The sequence below is a fragment of the Sus scrofa genome, chromosome 14, assembly GCF_054392235.1.
Source record: "Sus scrofa isolate SSC_HxYL_T2T_F1_AM1 chromosome 14, Sscrofa_HxYL_maternal_Yorkshire_Landrace_v2.0, whole genome shotgun sequence".
Classification (NCBI taxonomy): domain Eukaryota; kingdom Metazoa; phylum Chordata; class Mammalia; order Artiodactyla; family Suidae; genus Sus; species Sus scrofa.
This window is the reverse complement of record NC_139396.1, coordinates 81,330,710-81,351,225: the sequence shown is the minus strand read 5'-3', so window position 1 is coordinate 81,351,225 and position 20,516 is coordinate 81,330,710. Positions and strand designations below refer to the sequence as shown.

At 49.0% G+C, this 20,516-nt stretch overlaps 1 protein-coding gene across 7 annotated transcripts in view; it reads left to right on the top strand.

The window, feature by feature from the left end:
* The first annotated feature begins 2,228 nt into the window (after nucleotides 1-2,228).
* Nucleotides 2,229-20,516, top strand: part of TRIM67 (tripartite motif containing 67) — a 43,311-nt gene continuing 25,023 nt past the window's right edge. For 4 of the 7 annotated variants that reach the window (XM_084996873.1, XM_021072335.2, XM_084996871.1 and 1 more), the window contains exon 1: nucleotides 2,229-4,186. In XM_084996873.1, the coding sequence (XP_084852999.1) occupies nucleotides 3,140-4,186 (1,047 nt within the window). In that variant the 5' untranslated portion in view covers nucleotides 2,229-3,139. The remainder of the gene's footprint in view (nucleotides 4,187-20,516) is intronic. The other 3 variants (XM_084996874.1, XM_084996876.1, XM_084996875.1) reach the window with 3 other exon arrangements.

Here is a 20,516-nt window from a genome sequence, read left to right as displayed (position 1 = left end):
GGCTGAATGACAGAGCTGTTGGAATTGCAGGTCCTGCTGTACAGGAACCCTCACCCCCACCCCCAAGCAGTTTATCTTGGTCTGAAAATGACAAAGCTGGTGTGTCTCAGGCATGTGACCATTGGTTGAGGTGGGGGTTGGTGTGGGAGGCAAGCCTGTTCACAGTCAAACCATAGGAGGCTATAACTTTCCCTGTTGTTACTAGGAGGTTAAGCTGGGCTGGGGTGAGTGATGACACCGCTAGAATAGGAAGAAGTGCATCTTCAAGTGATTCCATCACATACCTACCTCCACTCATGTTCCTGCATCTCTGACAAGGCAGCCAGCTACACTGTAGCAACTTTCTTGAAGGCTTATCAGAGCATTGCAGGCAGGATGCAGCTCATTGTGGTTTATTGTGGCAGGTTAGGACAAGGTTGTCACCATCCCCCATCTGGGGGTATGGACACTTGCTTAAAATATTGTTCTAAGCTCCCTGCAGCCCAGGGGAAGGTCTTTTAATTCTGGGTTGCTTTCTCTGGCACTTGGTTGGCTTGCTCTTCACCTTTAAGACAAACTGGAAGAAGGCTGCTCAACAGTGGGCAAAACTGAACTGAACAGTCACAGGATTTTAGAGCAGGAAGTAGGAAACGCAACCTGTATTTACCGTGGCTTCATTCTGTTCTCCCACAAAAGTATTATTATAATCCTCGTTGACAGATGCGGATGGAGACCAGAAAAGCATCAGCAGACTCACAGAGAGGGAGAGCAGACTTGTGGTTGCCAAGGGGTGGGGGGAGTGGGATAGACTGGGAGTTTGGAGTTAGTAGATGCAAACTATTACATTTAGAATGGATAAGCAATGAGGTTCTACTGTATATGTAGCATAGGGAACTATATCCAATCACTGTGACAAAACGTGATGTAAGATAATGAAGAGAAGAATGTATATATGTATGACTGGGTCACTATGCTGTACAGCAGAAATTGACAGAACATTGTAGATCAACTATAATAAATTGAAAAGAAAGAAAGAAAAAAAAAAAAAAACATAAGCAAACGGGCTCACGGCGGAGTCAGTGGATCCTGACTCCCATGGTAGGGTCAGGAGCGCATCACCACGCCTCTCCCCCAGAGCTCTCCCCGCGCGCGGTCCTTGTCCCTGAGGCACCAGCCCCTGCCAGGCCGCATCTCTCTCCCGCGGTGCCCCGCCAGCCGGCGCGGCTCCCTCGCCCGGTGACTGGCAGGCGCCGCCGAGGCTCCCCGCCTGGCGCTGCGGCGCCTCTCTTGTCTTTGTTTGGAGCGCTGGAGAACCAAGAACAGGGGGAGGCGTGACTTCAATATTCATGTCGTTTTCAAACAAACGATTTCCTAATTTGTGTCTGTTTCATGCCAGCGTGAAACGTCCGTAGGCAGAGCCTGATGCGCTGCGAGCCCTTCCTTCTGCCAATCCCCACCCACGGTGCCAGCGGCCTCCCCACCCAACCTTCTCGGCGGCAGAGAGGAAACAGCAGCGCAGACGAAGCAGCCCCGGCCGCGGGTGGGAGGCTCTTCTCGTGGCTGGCGTGGCACAATGTGGAGATTTTTTTCATTCATAAAACTAGTATCCCTGGTCGCTGCCTCCCCCACCCCCACCACCTACCGCCCCACCCGCAGCAGGATAGGTCTGGGTCCGAGGACTCGGTACCGAAGGCCAACCGACCTAAAGTGGCTCCTTTTGGCATTTCGCCAAGAAGTCCCATTTTATAAACCCCGTGCCCTGTGCTCACTCTGCATAGACGACTGACATCGCCTGTGGAGGAGCACTCTTGATTGAAGAGACAAAATGGCTTGTGGTTCAACCCATAAATAAAACCTTAGCCTTTGACTTTAGGCTGTCCGACATTTTGTAACTTGCATTTCTTTGCTTTATCACAGATTTAGGTGGCGACTGTCCACCGTGCTACCTCTCCATTTGTAAAACAACTGGCTTTTTACTTCCCTCTTTTTACCCTTTTATGGTGGTGGGTGGGAGCACGGGAGTGGGCAGGGAGATGATGGTAGGACCGGGGCGGGACAGGTCGTTGTACTAATTCAAGATGCAATCTTCATCCAAATAATAGATTGTTATTAACAATGATCCTCTCTGCGAACCCTTAAAATTGCCCGTTGACTCCCCTAGCAGCAAGAGGCGAGCCCTCATTCGCCGAGCCGACTCCTCCCGGCTCCTCCTTTCTTCCTCTCCGCCACTACTCTCTGCTCTGGAAATTACAACTCCTCGGCGCGCGGGGCCGGGAGGAGGCGGCGGCGGAAGGGAGGCGGGAGGGGATTCCCGAGCCAGCCGGGCGCTCGCCCTCCGCCCGCTGGCTGCAGCGTCGCGCACCCAAGGTCAGAGGCGCCGCAGGAGCAGCAGCTACAAACCGGAGCGGCGAGTCAATCCTGGCCGCGGGGAGAAAGCCCCAGGAGCATTCGTCCCGCGTCAGCAGCCGCCGGAGAAGGAGGCGAACGAAGGTCTCCGGGCCGGCGGGGCCCTGCTGAGACAGTCGCTGGCACAGAGACCGGGCAGGTGGAGGCCCCTGGGTCTGGGGCTCCTCCTTCGGTGGAGCTCCACCTTCGGCTCCCAGGCGCTGTCCATCTCCTCGCGGTGCTGAACCCAGCCCTACCGCCAAGCGGCCTGCTGACCTGCCTTCTTACCAACAGATCTCCCTGACTGGGGGCGGGGCTAGGGCTAAGAGAGCCCCTGGGCAGCTGCTCACTGGAGCCGAGGGGCTGAAACAGGAGAGCCAGCGAACCGCAGCCGGGCAGCTGGTCCTGATGTGGAGAGGAGACGCGCGCTGCAGCCGGCGGCGGCGCTAGTGCTGATTCATCACCTAGAGCATCTAGCAGGCCACCGCCAGGGCAGTCGACCTGCTCCGGACTCTGGCCGCAGGTTGAAGCCACTGGTGCAGGACCCTCGCCGGCAGGAGGTGAGGACCCCCTCCTTTCTCTTGCCCCCAGTTGTCTATGGGCGGTGGCCCCAGGACAGAGAGAGGGGCGTGCCCCCGGGGTGTGAAGTAGTCATGCCGGTGTGATGCTCCCACCTCCGGTCTCCCTGGTGCTAACCACACTTGTTCTCCGCCTGTCTCCGGAGCCTGGGCCATTCCGACCTCCGCCCTGAGCAGCTCTCTCTGCCCGTGCGGCGATGGAGGAGGAGCTGAAGTGCCCCGTGTGCGGCTCCCTGTTTCGGGAGCCCATCATCTTGCCCTGTTCCCACAACGTCTGCCTGCCTTGCGCTCGTACCATCGCGGTGCAGACCCCGGACGGTGAGCAACACCTGCCCCAGCCGCTCCTGCACTCCCGGGGCACAGGGCTGCCCGCAGGCGCCGCCGCTGCCGCACCCCCTCTGGACCACGAGGCGGCGGCTGGCCCGGCCTGCAGCGGCGGGGGAGGGGGCACAGCTGGTGGCTTGGGCGGCGGCGCGGGAGGTGGCGGCGACCACGCGGACAAGCTGAGCTTGTATAGCGAGACAGACAGCGGCTATGGCTCTTACACCCCGAGCCTCAAGTCCCCCAACGGGGTTCGCGTGCTGCCCATGGTTCCCGCGCCACCCGGCTCCTCGGCCGCGGCGGCCCGGGGTGCCGCCTGCTCCTCGCTGTCCTCGTCCTCCTCAAGCTCCATCACGTGCCCGCAGTGCCACCGCAGCGCCTCCCTGGACCACCGTGGCCTGCGAGGCTTCCAGCGCAACCGACTGCTCGAGGCCATCGTGCAGCGGTATCAGCAGGGCCGCGGGGCGTTGCAGGGGGCGTCCGCAGCCGCTGCAGTGGCCATCTGCCAGCTGTGCGACCGCACCCCGCCTGAGCCCGCCGCCACGCTCTGCGAGCAGTGCGATGTGCTCTACTGCGCTGCCTGCCAGCTCAAGTGCCATCCATCCCGGGGACCCTTCGCTAAGCATCGCCTGGTGCAGCCGCCGCCACCTCCAGCTCCCACCGAGGCCGCCTCTGCGTCCCCAGGCACCGCCCAGGGCGCCCCCAGCGGAGGTGGCGGCTGCAGGAGCCCAGGAGGCACCGGGGCGGGAGCTGCCGGGGGCGGCGCGGCCCGCAAGTACCCTACGTGCCCCGAACACGACATGGAGAACTACAGCATGTACTGCGTGAGCTGCCGGACCCCGGTGTGCTACATGTGCCTGGAGGAAGGGCGGCACGGCAAACACGAGGTGAAGCCGCTGGGGGCCATGTGGAAACAGCACAAGGTGAGCGCCCTCTGGGCAGGTCGCGTGGCGCGGGTGCAAAGAAAAGGGTGCTCCCCTTAATGACATGAACTCCAGGTACTCTAAGCTGGGCGCTGGAGATGGAAAGGGCATGGAGAGATGACATACGAGGTCCCCTCCCCCCAGTATTTTATGATTCTAAACAAAAATCATCCGGAATGCTGAAGCAGGACCCTTTCACTCCCAAAGTTGACCAACACGCTATCTTGATGATCCCTGTTGATTTATGGCACCTAGGACCCCTTCCTCCTTCTCAAAAGTTTTTGTCTTTTTTTTTTTTTTTTTTAAAGTGCAAATATTACCTCTTGCCTGCAGGAAAATGTCTGATTGTATCAGCGCTTTGTTAATCCCTGAGGGCAGCTTAAAGGAAAGATATAATTCCTCTCGAGCTTTATTCCAGAATTTAGGTGTGTGCCCTTTTAAGAAGGGAACAGCATTCTCCCCCAGAGACCTTCTTTTAACGGGGCTCTGATCAGTGGGAGCCTTGCGGGGCGGTAGAGTAAGGTCCTAGGAAGACAGCCAGGTACATCCACGTGCAGGCTGCCGGCAACCTGTCTTCTCCAGGAACTTGCCTGAGATGGCACCTCTCACCTCCCAAGAGGGAATGGCATATGCTTGTGGCTACCAATGTGTCCTCATGTCTGACACAAAAGGAGAGAAGCCTTCAAAATCAGGTCAGGCCCTTGACCAGGCCCCAAGGCAAGAATGGGATGTTTTTCTAACAAGCCATCCCCTTAACTTCCTAATCAAAGGCCAGGCTAATCAACCGAACTCATTGCTGAGGTCAGGGAGCCGGGTCCCTTGTTTGGAGACACACACACCCCCCAACTGCATCTGCAGATTTGGAGTGTCCTCTTTCTGGTAAAAGCTCACCCCAAAAAGGGGCAAATAGCCCAGCAGGAAGTATGTATTCTAAATAGTGTTGCAGTGAACATAGGGGTGCATGGATCTTTTCAAATTATGGTTTTCTCCAGGTAGATGCCCAGGAGTGGGATTGCTGGATCATACAGTAGTTCTATATTTAGTTTTTTAAGGTGCTTCCATTCTGTTCTCCATAGTGGTTGCAGCAATTTACATTCCCACTAGCTGTGTAAGGAGGGTTCCCTTTTCTCCACACCCTCTCCAACATTTACTGTTTGTAGACTTTTTTTTTTTTTTTTGCTTTTTAAGGCATATGGGGGTTCCCAGACTAGGAGTCTAATCGGAGCTACAGCTGTTGGCCTACACCACAGCTCACGGCAACACTGGATCCTTAACCCACTGAGCGAGGCCAGGAATCAAACCCACAACCTCATGTGTCCTAGTCGGATTCGTTTCCACTGTGCCACAATGAGAACTCCTGTTTGTAGACTTTTTGCTGATGGCCATTTTGACTGGTGTGAGGTGATACCTCATGGTAGTTTGGGCTTGCATTTCTTTAATAATTAGTGGTGTTAAGCACCCTTTCGTGTGTTTTTTGGACATCTGTATGTCTTCTTTGGAGAAATATCTGTTTAGATCTTCTAGGAAGTATGTATTCTTTTTTTTTTTTTTTCAAAATCAATTGTTTCCAAATTATTTTTCTTTTTTTTTTATAATTTTTTTTATTTTCCCACTGTACAGGAAAGGGGTCAGGTTATCCTTACATGTATACATTACAATTACATTTTTTCCCCCACCATTTGTTCTGTTGCAACATGAGTATCTGGAAGTATGTATTCTGATTGAGAAGGAAAGACAGTCATGGTTCTCTCCTATCATCCAGCTGGAAACAAACAGAAAGGGCGGCATAGATGGGAGGAGAACATGGTACCAACCATTTATACTGTAGATTTGTTATATACTGTTGCTATATAATTTCACTTGCTAAAACATGTATGTTATTACTGTAACTCAACATTTTCAAATAAAAGAATCAGGAAGGAAAACAAATGAAGAACACTTTCTAAATCCACCTTGGAGAGGGAGATTTACATAGTAGGCCAGAAAAGGGCGATCTGGAGTTAACTTCCTAATTCTAGAGCAGTGGTTCTCATTTGGGGACAATTTCATTCCCCCTTCAGGACATTGCCAGTGTGTGGAGATGATTTTGGTTTTCACACTTAGGAGGTCACTACTGGCGTCTCAGGGTAGAGGTCACGGAGACTGCTAAACAGCATATAGTGCCCTGGACACCTCCCCCAAAACAATTACCTAGAAAAATATCAACAGTGTCTCTGCAGAGAAACCATGCTGTTAAGTTACACAGACCTGGATCTAAACCTCAGGGATTGTAATTCACTTGCTGTAAGCATTTAGGCACAATTTTCAAGCCCCTGAATAAGAATATCTAACTCAGATAATTGTTATCAGGAGTAAGTATAATGCTGTGTGTTTAGCCTCTAACACAGTACCTGATTCTCACTAACCAAAATATATTATTTATTATTATTATGGTCCTAATACTTAAAACCATAAACACACAGAAAGCTACAGGGCAGCAGCAAAGAGTGCTTATTTGACCTCAGTGGCTTGGTAACCTGCAGAAAACATGAACTGATAGTGTTTATGTTGAGTCCTAAAATAGCTTTGAGCTAAATGAGAATGTCTGGTTGAGTGAGTTATCATTCATCTGACATTTTATTGCATATCGCTTCACTGTAATTGTAACTGCCTTGCTTATTTCCTCTTCAAGTAAAGAGACATCATTAAAAAAAAAAAACAAAAAAAAAAAACAACTTTAGCCAAAAGGCAGTGATCCATTACCAAGATGAGAAGTATATAAATTCACATTCAGATTTTACGAGCTGGTTAATTTTCACAACCTAGAAGTCTAGAACTAATTCTGGGGGGTTGCCACCCAAATCTGTAGACTTAGCGATGAGTGGAAAATGAAATGAGTTAAGATGAGTCTGCAGTCCTAAAAGAGATTGAAACTCTTTATCTGGAAAAGTGCGTTGGATAATGAGCTACGGTTTCAAGAATGGAGATTATGCAGGAGAAACATCAGTCCTCCTTGATGTGATGTTCACAGCAGTTTTACAACATTTCTATAGGAGGAAATATGTGACATTTGCTCAATAGAGTGGGTCAGTTATCTATGGGGAACACAGCTATGCAAATCCAGTGTCTCAATTTAATGTCACGGCTTCAGAGAACTTAGACTGACTCCTAAATCCAGAAGGAATTCCATGAGATTCTTCTGTGAAAACCTGTTTTCAAGAGTGAGAAGTTCTGCTGTTCTCTCTCAGCAGGTGCTCTTTTCTGCAGAAAGGGACATCACTGAGCACTTATGAGCATCTCAACTAGGGGCTGGAGATAAAAGGAAAAGATAACCAAGGGTGCCCTGGAGACCCTTTGGTCTTGCAGGAAAATAGACCCCCTTTGTGAGCTGTGAAGGTGGCTACTTTTGAAAGATAAACTAGAGCACTCAATTTCACGCTCCCACCATGGCAGTTGAAATTCTTTAGTAAGACTTCTAGTCTCTGGAAGTTGTTGTTATCATCTAAAGTCTCGGGAGCTTTGACAGAGCTTCGTGCACTGACAGCACTAGAATTGGGACAGAAACATTTCCCTAACATTCCTATGATCAGAGAAGCCTTAATCAAAGATTTGTTTCCTCTCTTGTGTGACTGGGGCTTGCCATCTAATTAGTGATTCTTAGGGAAAGAGACACGTAAGTGACACTGAAATCTATTTTGAAACAAGACTGGTTATCACCTTTCAAAAACAGCCTAAACACTTTTGGTCTTGGCCAAACACATTTTGAGATGATTCTCCGGGAAGAGGACGAATAATTTCAAAGAACTTCTGATGTGAAGAAACTGTATTGTGAAAGATAGGATAGGGAGGAGAAGCTTTCCATAAGAACTTTTTTTTTTTTCTTTTTTGGGCACCCTGCAGCAAATTGGAATTCCTGGGCCAGGGATCGAACCCACGTCCCTGCAGCTGCAGAGACACTGTTTATCCTGCTGTACCACAATGGGAATTCCTCCATGAGAGCTTTTGTCCTTTTGCCTATGGACTATGGAATTCTAATTTTCCTTAAACCAGAGGGAGAAGGTCACTGTGGGACGTAACTCTTCCTAGTGTGACATGTCTCAGAATATCAGCAACCACTGAAATTCCTGTGGATAGAGTCAACCCTGAATTAAGATGGGTAGAAGTTGGAGTTCCCGTCATGGCTCAGAGGTAATGAACCCGACTAGTATCCATGAGGATGTAGGTTCGCTCCCCAGCCTCGCTCATTGGGTTAAGGATCTGGCATTGCTGTGAGCTGCAGTGAAGGTTGCAGACATGGCTCGGATCTCGTGTTGCTGTGGCTGTGGTGTAGGCCAGCAGCTGCAGCTCCCATTGGACCCCTAGCCTGGGAGCTTCCATATGCTGCAGGTGTGGCCCTAAAAAGCAAAAAATGAATGAATGAATGAATGAATGAAAGGGGTAGAAATTTGATTCTTGAGCTAAGGTAGGGACTGCTGGATAAGCCCATCTCCAGAAGTCTTTTGAGAACCATGGACAACAGAAGAGAATCAAGACAAAATCTCATTAAGGGAGTTCCCCTTGTGGCTCAATGGGAGTAAACCCCACTAGTATCCATGAGGACTCAAGTTCGATCCCTGGCCTCTGCAGTAGGTAGAGGATCTGGCGTTGCTGTGAGCTGTGGTGTAGGTTGTAGATGTGGCTCAGATCCTGCATTGCTGTGGCTGTGGGGTAGGCTGGCAGCTATAGCTCCAATTCAACCCTCAGTCTGAGAACTTCCATATGCAGCCCTAAAAAGACAAAATGACAACAAAAATATCTAATTGGTTTCCCAGGACTACTCTTCCCAATGAGTCAGCACTTTGAAGAGCAAAGGAGGTGAGGTCTGGAAATCACAGGAAAGACAGGACTTCAGGTTACTCCCAGGTCCTAAGAAACTGCCAGAGGGCATCTGGTTTCTCAGCAGCCTGGTCTTACCTTCTTTTATAAAAGACATAAAGAAAGGCTTTTAGCCTTTAAAGCCTCAGAGGAAAGACTTCTTCCATTAAAAGAGATTATACATAAATGATGAAGGCAGAAAGTGTAATTCTAACAGTATACAATCAGAAGTACACTTATTGAATACCTGCAGTATAACACAGGGAATGTCTCTGTGGTGGCTCAGGTCATGGCTATGGCTTGGATTTGATTCCCTGGCCTGGGGACTTCCATATGCTGCATGTGTGGCCAAAAGGAAAAAAAAGAATTAGAATTATAGAGCAGAGATGTAGAAATTAAATATCATCCCCAAATTCCACTTTACAGAGAAAAAAATTTCTAACATTTTGGAGCTTTTTCCTCTAGAATCCTCTTGTATATTTATTTCATAACTATCTTTTTTTATTAAATAATATAATATAAATATCTTTCCTGTCCATTTCTATCTGTCATTTTGGATGGCTGCATGTGATTCCATTGTAAGGATTTGTTATTTTATTGGATCCATGCTGCGATGGTGGACTTCAGGTTGTTTTCAGTCTTCTGCTGTTATAAATACTTTTCAAGTTAAATCTAAGCCTATACATACTCTTGAATTATTTCCTAGGTTAAACTTCTAAATATGGAGTTGCTTTATCATAGGAGATCTGGCTTTAAGATATCTGATTAATGTTGCCAAACTGCCTTCCATAATGTTTAATACTTATTTTATCTCCCAATGGCAACATTTTGTAAAAATTAAAAATTCATGTAGACAGGGACCTTGGAGGAAAGCAAGGTGAATTGTCTTGTTTCTAGTTATTATTGTTTATTAGTTTCACTAGATTATTGTTAGAACTATTTTTAAAAAGAGAATCAAAAGTATCTAGATTTTTTGTTTTTCTTTTTGGGGCCACCCCTGTGGCTTATGGAGGTTCCCAGGCTAAGGGTTGAATCGAAGCTGTAGCTGCTGACCTATGCCAGAGCCACAGCAATGCAGGATCCAAGCTGCACCTGCGACCTACACCATAGCTCACAGCAACGCCGGATCCTTAACTGAGCAAGGCCAGGGATAGAACTTGCATCCTCATGGATACTAGTCAGATTTGTTTCCACTGAGCCATGATGGGAACTCCTAGATTTTTATATTTTTAACTACAGTTAGTGATCTGCCTTCCCTCAAAAATTAGTAATAATATGCACAACTATTTCCTAAATATTCCCTCTTGGATTTTAAGGCCCATAAAAAGACCAAGCCTTCAGGGTCCATCTAAAACACTTTTGAGGGGTTCCCATTGCTGTTCAGCAACAATGAACCTGACTAGTATCCATGAGGACGTGGGTTCAATCCCTGACCTCCCTCATTGGGTTAAGGATCCAGCATTGCTGTGAGCTGTGGTGTAGGTCATAGATGCAGCTCCATCCCATTCTACCCCTAGCCTGGGAACTTCCCTAAAGAGCAAAACAACAACAACACTTTCCAGTGAGGTTAAACGGGGGAAAAGTGAGCTAGGTAGAGAGGCGTCCTTGACAGAAATCTTCTGGAAGGTCTGAAGTGCCCAGCTCTGTGGCTGATCATTCCAAACTGAGTTACTAAACAGAAATGCATTAGGGCCCTCAAAGCATGTGGCAGGGAATTAATGGAAGCCTGAATTTTTTGAGAAGTTGAATCTTTCACCAACTCTGAAGTTCTAGGAAATGAAATGCAAAGGCTGGCTTCAGTTCCCTCTGCCCCAGACTGGCTAAGAACCAATGGCCATCCTCTGGGAACAAAAGCTGACTCTGCCACGTCCTCTGAAACCACCCTCTGTGTTAACATCGTCCCTATCTTTAAAGCCACCTGGGCCGTAGGCTGCCCGGTGCTTGGGTTTAATTCCAAGCAGGTCAGTAATTCAGGAACAACTATTAGAAAGAGACCCTGTGGGGAGTTCCCGTCATGGCTTAATGGTAAGGAACCTGGCTAGTATCCATGAGGTTGCAGGTTTGATCCCTGGCTTTGCTCAGAGGGTTGAAGATCCAGCATGGCCATGAGCTGTGCTGTAGGTCACAGACATGGCTTGGGACTGGCGTTGCTGTGGCTGTGGCATAGGCTGATAGCTACAACTCCAATTTGACCCCTAGCCTGGGACCTTCCATATACCTCAGGTGTGGCCCTAAAAAGAAAAAAAAAAAAAAAGAAAGAAAGAGCCCCTATGTTATAAGGTTTGAAGTACAAGCATTCCTCACCACTCCACACATCAGGAAGATAAAAAGTGGGTTTGAGAGAAGGCAAGAGTCTGTCATCTTGAATTGCTTTACTCTTCTCTTTGAAGACTGTTTATAGAATGTAGGGTTTGGGTTGAGGAGAACACTGACGACTGTATTTCATACTGTATGATCAGGCGGTCACTCCAAGTTTAAAGTGCTACAGTTTCAGCCTTTATCTGGGTCAACATTCATGGTGATGGGACCTTATTTGTGGCTCTGAAGGAGATACACCTCCTCCTAGAGCAGAGGGATCTCTTAATCTCTGAGACAGACTAGAAGGATCCACAAACTGGTATACCGCCTGTTTCTATAAGTGAAGTTTTATTGGAACATAGCTATGCTTGTGTATTTCCACATTGCCGATGGCAGCTTTTGGCTCCAGTGGCTCTTGGTGGAGCTGAATAGTTGGGACAGACATCTGTGACCTAAAAAGCTGAAAATATTTGCTCTCTGCTTCCTTTTTTTTTTTTTTTTTTTGGTCTTTTTGCCTTTTCTAGGGCCGCTCCCGCGGCTTATGGAAGTTCCCAGGTTAGGGGTCTAGTCGGAGCTGTAGCCACCGACCTACACCACAGCCACAGAAACACGGGACCCGAGCTGCATCTACGACTTATACCACAGCTTATGGCCATACCAGTTCCTTAACCCACTGAGGGAGGCCAGGGATGGAACCCACAACCTCATGGTTCCTAGTTGGAGTCATTAACCACTGAGCCATGACGGGAACTCCTGCTCTCTGGTTCTTTATGGAATAAAAAAGTGCTGACTTCTGGACTGGGGACTCAAAGTGTGGTCTACAGCCCTGGGAGCTTGCTGGAAATACAGACTAGTCCTACTGACTCAGGATTTGAATTTAGCAAGATCTCTACTTGACTTGGACAGATATTCAAGTGTAAGAAACCCTAATGGGCATGCTTTGGGGGCTCCAGGGTTCTGGGCCCATCACTCTCACTGTGCAAGTCATCTGAGAAGTGGTGTGAGCCCTCAGCCTGAAGCTGATACTCAGTTAGTGGGCTCTCCTTGCTCACACTGCTCCAGGCAGGACAGCCCAACAAACCAAGAGAAGAGTTGCTGGAGCAAAGAGGGGCAACTTTATTTGGAAAGCCAGCACACCAGGAAGATGGTGGACTTGTGTCCCAAAGAAACGTCTTGCCCAGGTTCTCATGCTGGTTTGTTTTACAGAACAAAGAGGGCAAAGTGAGACGGTAAAGTAAAGAAGTGATAAGTTGTCCCAGGCATTTCCTGGTTCCACAGTGGGTGTGTTAATTTCTTCTTTCCTGCAGCCATTCACAGGTGGGCCTGGTCAGTAGGTTTCCTGTGAGCTTAAACAAAGGTATTTTAGCTTAACACTTAAGCATAAGAGGCAGACTTCCTGGAGACAGACCATTCTGTATACTTTAAGCTGTAGGCAATATCCTTTCAGTGATTCACTGGTAGCCAAAGCAATAGAATTCAAGGTTAAAGTGAAAGAAACAGATCCAATGTAGAGTCAGATTTGTTCTACACGGAGTCAGATTTATTCTTCTCTACTACATAGAGATTTGAACCAGAGAGTCTTAGTTACCCTGGGAAACTTCAGGTCCCCAGAATCTTCAGGTTCAGCAAATTTAGGGGGCCAGAAGGCAATATGCTGCTCAGAGACCTCCTGGCCCCAAGTCAGGCAGGAGCCTCTGAGGGGTGGTGGTGCTGTCTGAGACCTCCCGGGCCAGAACATAGGGGTCTCATAAGAAGGAGATTCTGGATAAATCCTCTTTGCTGCTTCTCTAGGGTTAAACAGAAACGTATTTACTGCTGGGTGTATTTCTGGGTTTCCTTTTGGTTTATGTCTTTGTCATTCTACAAAGAAGCAAAGAGAGTGCTTTCTCCACTCTTCCGCCAGTTTTGAAAGGTCTGACTGATGCCCAAAAGATGATACTGGAATCCGGGTTCCTGTTCACAGCAGTCAAATAATGAATTCCATGAACACACAGGCAGCAAGCAAGCAAAGTCTTTATTAAAGAAAAGCAAATAGCTCCCAAGACAGCTGGGAGGGGGGAGAAGAGCCCCCTTCTTTATTGTCCTATAGGGACTTTTATCTCTTAAAGATGGGGCGGGGGTACCAACGTGGGGTCCAGAAAGATGTGGTTTTCTCCCATTGGCCTTGCTCAATTACCTATGTCAGTCCTTGTCCAGTAGGGGTCTTAGGGGTGGGAATGTCCCATGTAAGTTTTATGGCTTCTTTGTCATTTTCTTTCCTTAGATTGTCACCATTCCTCTCATTCCTTCTTTTTTTTTTTTTTTTTTTGTCTTTTTGCCTTTTCTAGGGCCACACTCGCAGCACATGGAGGCTCCCAGGCTAGGGGTCTAATTGGAGCTGTAGCCGCTGGCCTAAGCCAGAGCCACAGCAACACAGGATCCGAGCCACGTCTGCAACCTACACCACAGGTCACGACAATGCCAGATCCCCAACCCACTGGGCACAGCCAGGATCGAACCTGCAACCTCATGGTTCCCAGTCGGATTCGTTAACCACTGAGCCACGCCAGGAACTCCTCATTCCTTCTTTATCAGCTGAGGAATGGGCTAGAGATTCGCATTTCCTATAGTAAACGAAGCTTGTGGGGAATACATATTTCCTATAATAAAACAAGGCCTGTGGAGGTGTTACTCCCTGGAGCCCTTAAGCCACAAATGTTAATCAACATCCATATCAAAAGAATGTATCGGAGCGCATGCTCCTACACTAACTCCTTAAGTTAGTATTCTCTCTCATGCCCAGGGAAGAGGGGAGGTTGGAACCCTCAGAACCATGGAACCTAAAGGAGCAGACAAGAGAGAATACAGGCAGGAGTTCCTGTGTGGCGTAGCAGTAAGGAACCGACTAGTACCCATGAGGATGTGGGTTCGATCCCCACTCAGTGAGTTAAGGATCCGGCATTGCCATGAGCTGTGGTGTAGGTACAGATGCAGCTCGGATCAGGCATTGCTGTGACTGTGGTATAGGCTTGTGGCGATAGCCCTGGTTTGACCCCTAGCCTGGGAACTTCCATATGCCATGGGTGTGGCACTAAAAAGACTAAATAAATAAATTAATTAAGTCCAGGCACACACTGGGGGGCTCTCCTCGATTCACCCCTTGCTGCTTGGAATTCCCTCTTTCAGGGATAGGCCGTTTCCTAAAGAGATCATACACTCCTCCTCCTTCTTCGGCAAATAAGGAACAGGAGGCCACAGGGCTTGCTATAGTTGCACAGCAAGTTGCGAAATGATTCTGTGAAAAGATAATTGAGTTTTCTCCTGTAGATTTTTTTTTTTTTCTCTTTAGCACCCCACCTATGGCATATGGAAGTTCCCAGGCTAGAGGGTCTAATTGGAGGTACAGCTGCCAGCCTACGCCAAAGCCACAGCAATGCCAGACCTGACCACATCTTTGACATACACCACAGCTCAAAGCAATGACAGATCCTCAACCCACTGGGCGAGGCCGGGAATTGAACCCATGTCCTCATGGATCCTGTCGGATTCATTACCACTGAGCCATGAAGGGAACTCCCTTTCCTTATAGATTTTGATTAACTCTAAAAATGTAGCAGAATGCAAACAGACCCAAAACAGATTCATACAGCATCACTAAAGAGTAATTATGGGAGTTCCCCCTATGGCGCTGTGGGTTAGGAATCTGACGTCATGGCTCACCTTGCTGTAGAGGTACCAGTTTGATCTCCGGCCTGGCGCCCTGGGTTAAAAGGATCCAGCTTTGCCACAGCTGTGGCATAGGTCACAGCTGCAGCTCGGATTCAATCCCTGGCCTGGGAACTTCCATAGGCTTGTGGGTGTGGTCATTTAAAAAAAAAAAAAGAGTAATTATGAATGGAAAAAATAAAGGGTTCACTGCCAGCTACTCCAGAAGGTGAGGGCAGAGGGTGGGACACAACCCCTCCCGCAGCCAACTGCAATGGGCAGCAGGGAAGGGAGATAAAAGGGTGAGGAGGAGACAAAGCATTCTGTCTAGAGCAAGTAAAAGAGGTTGGAGGCTGGAGGGAATCTAGAGATCAAACAGCACTTTTTCCACGTGGCTACAGAGGGAAGAAGTAGTTCACACGGAAGAGAGTCAGGAAAGATTCACAAGGGACAGAAGCCAGTGAGCTGGGGCTCGTTAGCTCAGGGGTCAGGCGTCAGAAGGGGTCTAAGTGACAGAAACAATGGACAGGGATACAGAGCCCTCCAGCACTCACTCCAGCAGGCGGGGCTGAGCCTTGGTCACATGTCATCTGAAAAATCTGTCCAGACAGTGCCTAGTTTAGAAAAATAGGTCAAGGTTGTATTAGGAAATTTAGGCAAATATCTGTACTCATCCCATCTCCAACTTCTTGGATTCAGGAAACCTATAAAATGTGAATAATCAGAAATGACGGAGTTCCTGTCGTGGGGCAGCAGAAACAATCTGACTAGGAACCATGAGGTTTCGGGTTTGATCCATGGCCTCACTCAGTGGGTTAGGGATCCGGCGTTGCGGTGAGCTGTGGTGTAGGTCACAGACGAGGCTCGGATCCTCGTTGCTGTGGCTGTGGTGTAGGCCGGCAGTTGTAGCTCTGATTTGACCCCTAGCCTGGGAACCTCAATATGCCTCGGGTGCAGCCCTAAAAAAACCCAAAAAAAGAAATGACCATCCTTTTTAAAACAGAATACTGTGGCTTACCATTCACTCCCTAAATTATGAGTTACTGAATGTTTGGCTTTACTCATCAGCTATGTACCCACATAACGTAATCTCTAGCACTTACTATGGATAACTTAATAATTGATGATGCCTCTTAACCAGTAAGTCCTTTTCTCTGAGCTTACGCCCCTAAGGAGTATTTATTCTTCAATTCACCTAATTACTTATTCAGTTAACACTTAACTCTTCAATGCCATTGTCATTCCACACACCATTGTAAGCACCAAGGAATTATCCTGTTCTGGCCTTAGGGGGTGGGTCTTTGTGGGGTACATGTTGATTCCACTACTGTTCCTGGAGAAAGAGTCTTGTCTCAGAAGGAATTCAGAAATGGAAACTGAGAAAGTGAAGTGAGGATTTATTTGAGAAATATACCCCCAGAAGGGAGGTGGGCAGACAAGTGTGTAGCTGCCCTGCGTTTCTTTGGCACTGGTAATGCGGGGCGCACAAATGAAGGGGTGGAATATTCACTGGGAAGGAGGGGCTTGGAGTCATATTCTCTGATTTTCATCCCAGCTCCACTTCCAGAAGGGAGGAGGGATTTTTGTCCTTATTTAGCCTTGATCAAAAGGTTCATGGCCATGGTGCATGATGGGAACTTCTTATCTGCATAGCTGATTTTATTATAATGAGGGCATAATAAGCAACAAGTTGCTAGAGATTCGCACCCTCTTCCAACTTTCTTTGTCTCCAGGGCACTCACACTCCAAAATGTGTGGTTTCCTGTCATTCTGGAGGTTCCTGCTTTTCTTTGTCCATGGACCCCACTGTTTCCATGATGCCTGGTTTCCTGCCCCCTGGCCATGGCCCCACTCTATCTGCTCATGTCAACTCTCTGCCTGCTGTCACACTACCTCATGCGTTTTGCATGAGTCCCAACTTCGCCCGCTCTAGGACCTCCACGTGCCCATCTCTCCTGCCTCCCCTGCCCTTCTCCCATCCCCAGGCATGGTCCCTGGGAGTGGAGTAGTTCCTGTGCGTCCAGTTCTCTGTGTCCAGTTTCCAGTCTTGTCACCACATCTGCCTCAATAGTGAGAGCAACCTCTGAACCTTAGCTTAGGCTGACCACGAGGGCAGTCGAATGTATATTGGTTCCTGGGTTCTTGGTGCAGGGGCTCTGCTCCAGGGCTTTTCCAGTTGGCAGGTGGCTCAGGAAAGGGGGAGCGGGGCTGGGTGCAGGAACCCTCTGGTGTTCGGGCAGAGGCAGAGCCTCAGAGGTTTTGTGTACTAGGACTGAACTGGGGCAGGATCCACCATTAACCAGAAACAATTAACACCAGAAGTCGTGAGAAGAGCTTCAACCCGCAGGGTACGGCTGGACTGCCAGTGCCAGCACCACATGGCCCTTTTAATTAAGCCCCGTGTGTGAGAGCACTGAGACTTGAATATCAGACAAGGTCAAGGACAAATCAGTTCACTGACGTGGGGCTCTGCGGAGCCGTGCTAGGTATGAGGCCCCGTGCTGCCCCTGCAGAGGGGCCCGGGGGATTGGAAGGACAGGAGAGCTGACGCATCCCCCCTGGGCCTCCCCTCTCCAGGACAGCAAGTGAGATATGCCCGAGAAGGAGTTCAAAGGGCACGTCCCATTTGGGGAGGGTGCAAAAGCTTCAAGAGGAGGTGGCATTTGGGAGCCATTTTTAGGTCCTTGGTGTCTAACCTGCTCATCAACCAGGGTAATCCTGAGAACAAAGACCGGGTTTCAAAGGAGACCCTACAGGGGCTTCTCCACAGAGACTGCGGCAAACACAAAAACTATCTCTGAGGCTGTGCGAACTGAAAGTGCAGGAAGGTCCTAGTTGAGTAGTTTATTTTTATTTATTTATATTTTTGTCTTTTTAAGGCTGCACCTGCAGCAAATGGAAGTTCCCCGGCTAGGGGTCAAATTGGAGCTACAGCTGCCAGCCTACACCACAGCACAGCAACTCTGGATCCGAGCTGCGTCTGTGACCTACACCACACATCAGTCCTTACTTAGCCCACTGAGTGGGGCCAGGGATTGAACCGACATCCTCACGGATACCAGTCGGGTTTGTTACTGCTGAGTCACAATGGGAGCTCCTGGTCAGGTAGTTTAGATAATTTATGTATTAGTCTGCTCAGGTTTCTATAACAAAATACCATAGACTGAGTGGCTTAAACAATAGAGAGTTATTTCTCCCAGTTCTGGTGGTTGAACATCCAGGACCTGGCTGCCGGCCAACTTCATTCCTGGCAAGGCTCCCTTACTGCCCTGCAGACGGCCACCTTCTCGTGTGTCCTCACATGACCTTTGCTCAGTCAGTGCACATGAGAGGAAAGATCTCTCCCACGTTTTTTCTTATAAGGGTGCTGATCCCATCCTCTGGGCTTCACCCTCATGACCTCATCAACCCCCAAAGACCTCACCTCCCAACCCCATCATATTGGGGGCGAAGGCTTCAACATATGAATGTTGGGGAGACACATAGAGACCATAACTATCCGTCTAGGAAAAACCCATATTAGGGAGTTCCCATTGTGGCTCAGTGGGTTACGAACCCAGTGGGTTACGAACCCGACATAGTATCCATGAGGATGAGGGTTCGATCTCTGGCCTCACCAAGTTGGTTAAGGATCCCAGCTGTGGCTGTGGCATAGGCCGGCAGCTGCAGCTCTGATTCGACTCCTAGCTTGGGAACTTCCATATGCTGCAGGTGCAGCTCTGAGAAAAAGCAAGAAAAAATCCATTCTTTCATTTAATTCATCTTCTGTCTGGATATTTCCTTCTTTCCAAGACTATGGTGTAATCAACATCCACAGTGATGGAACAGTCCATTCTCATTTCTCAGGCTGCAGGCTCTTCTCTCAGACCAGAAAGACACGATTTTCAGTGTCCCCGGCAAGCCCTCTGGATAGTCTTTATGGAAAAGAGGACGATGTCTCAAACTGAAGTCAGGAGTTCCTGCTGTGGTGCAATGGTATTGGAAGCATCTCAACAGCAGAAGGACATAGGTTCAATCCCTGGCCTAGCACAATGGGTTCAGGATCCGGTGTTGTTGCAGGTGCGGTTTGGATCCGATCACTCACTGGAGAACTCCACATGCCACATGGTGGCCAAAAAACAAAAAAAACAAACCAAAAAACTAAAGCCAAATACAGTGTGCTGTCAATCCCTGTCACGGTGTCACATTGCCAATACGTGAGCCATTTGTACCCTGAGAAATGGTTCCCACCTTGCCCCCCGCCCCAAGTCCTGGCTGCTTTTCCACCAGAATAACCAGGCTCAGTTCCCACAGTTCTGTCCCCTAGGCAAGGAGAGGTGACACAAGGGTCGAGAATGGTACAGTGGGTGCTGGGATATCCCCTAGTGGCGACCGGCCCTCACACAGCACCCAGGCTCTCCCGGGGGACCAGGAGACCAGGGCAGGGGCCTGTGTGGGGATAAACACATGTGGGGACGGGGTTGGTTGGGGTGCATAGAGGGGACACAGAGGGAGAGATCAGGTGAGTCTGGGGGCTGGGCTGTGAGATCATTCCCCTTTCAGCTGGGTGTTCGCTCAAGGTCGCCGGAGGCCTTCAGGATCACTCTCTTCTGGGCTCCTGGCCAAGCTCCTCTGTCTGCTTGCCAAGCAGGAAGCAGGTCAGCTGGCAGTGGGGTGGGCTGGGCCGCTGGGGACTGGTGCTGGTGGGGACAGAGCTACACTATCTGCAGTGCCAGAGTGAAGGGGAGGACCCTTACTAACTCAGCAAAGGCAAAGGATCTTCTGGGGCCTATGTGCTCAGCATCCGCTTCTGCTGGAACGGTCCCTTTGTTTTTTGTTCAGCCAGTGGGCAGTTGTGGAGACGCTGCCTTGTGCCAGGGCTTGGCTAGAAAGGCAAAGACAAAATACAAGGACCCACCATAGGACTGGATAGGTTCCTAGGGAGGGAGCAGGTGGGCTCCATGCTCTGGTGAGAATGGTAGGGAGAGAGGTGCTACTCTTTTGTGTTTTTTCTTTCTCTCTCTCTCTCTCTTTTTTTTTTTTTTTTTTTTTTTTTTTTGCTTTTTAGGGCCACACTGGTGGCATACGGGAGTTCCCAGGCTAAGGGTTGAATTGGAGCTGTAGCTGCCAGTCTACACCACAGCCATAGTAACGCCAGATCCGAGTTGTGTCTGCGAGCTACATCACAGCTCACAGCAATGCTGAACGAAGCAAGGGATTGAACCTGCAGCCTCGTGGATACTAGTGGGATTCGTTTCCGCTGCACCACAGCGGGAACTCCCTGCTACTCCTTTCTGGACTTGTCTAAACTTCAATTTGAAAATCTGTGTCATTGAAGATGCCCCTCGGGGGGTTGAATGATGCTGACCCCTCCATCTCCTCCTGAGTGCAGTTAGCAGGGATGGGCTGAGTTGCCCCAGGACCTGCCCTCCTCTAAGGATGGGCCCAAAGGTTTGGTTTGCCCAGAACAGCAATCACAAGCCACATATGACAGCTGAAAATGTAAACTACATAAAAATTTCTTCCATTTTTTAAA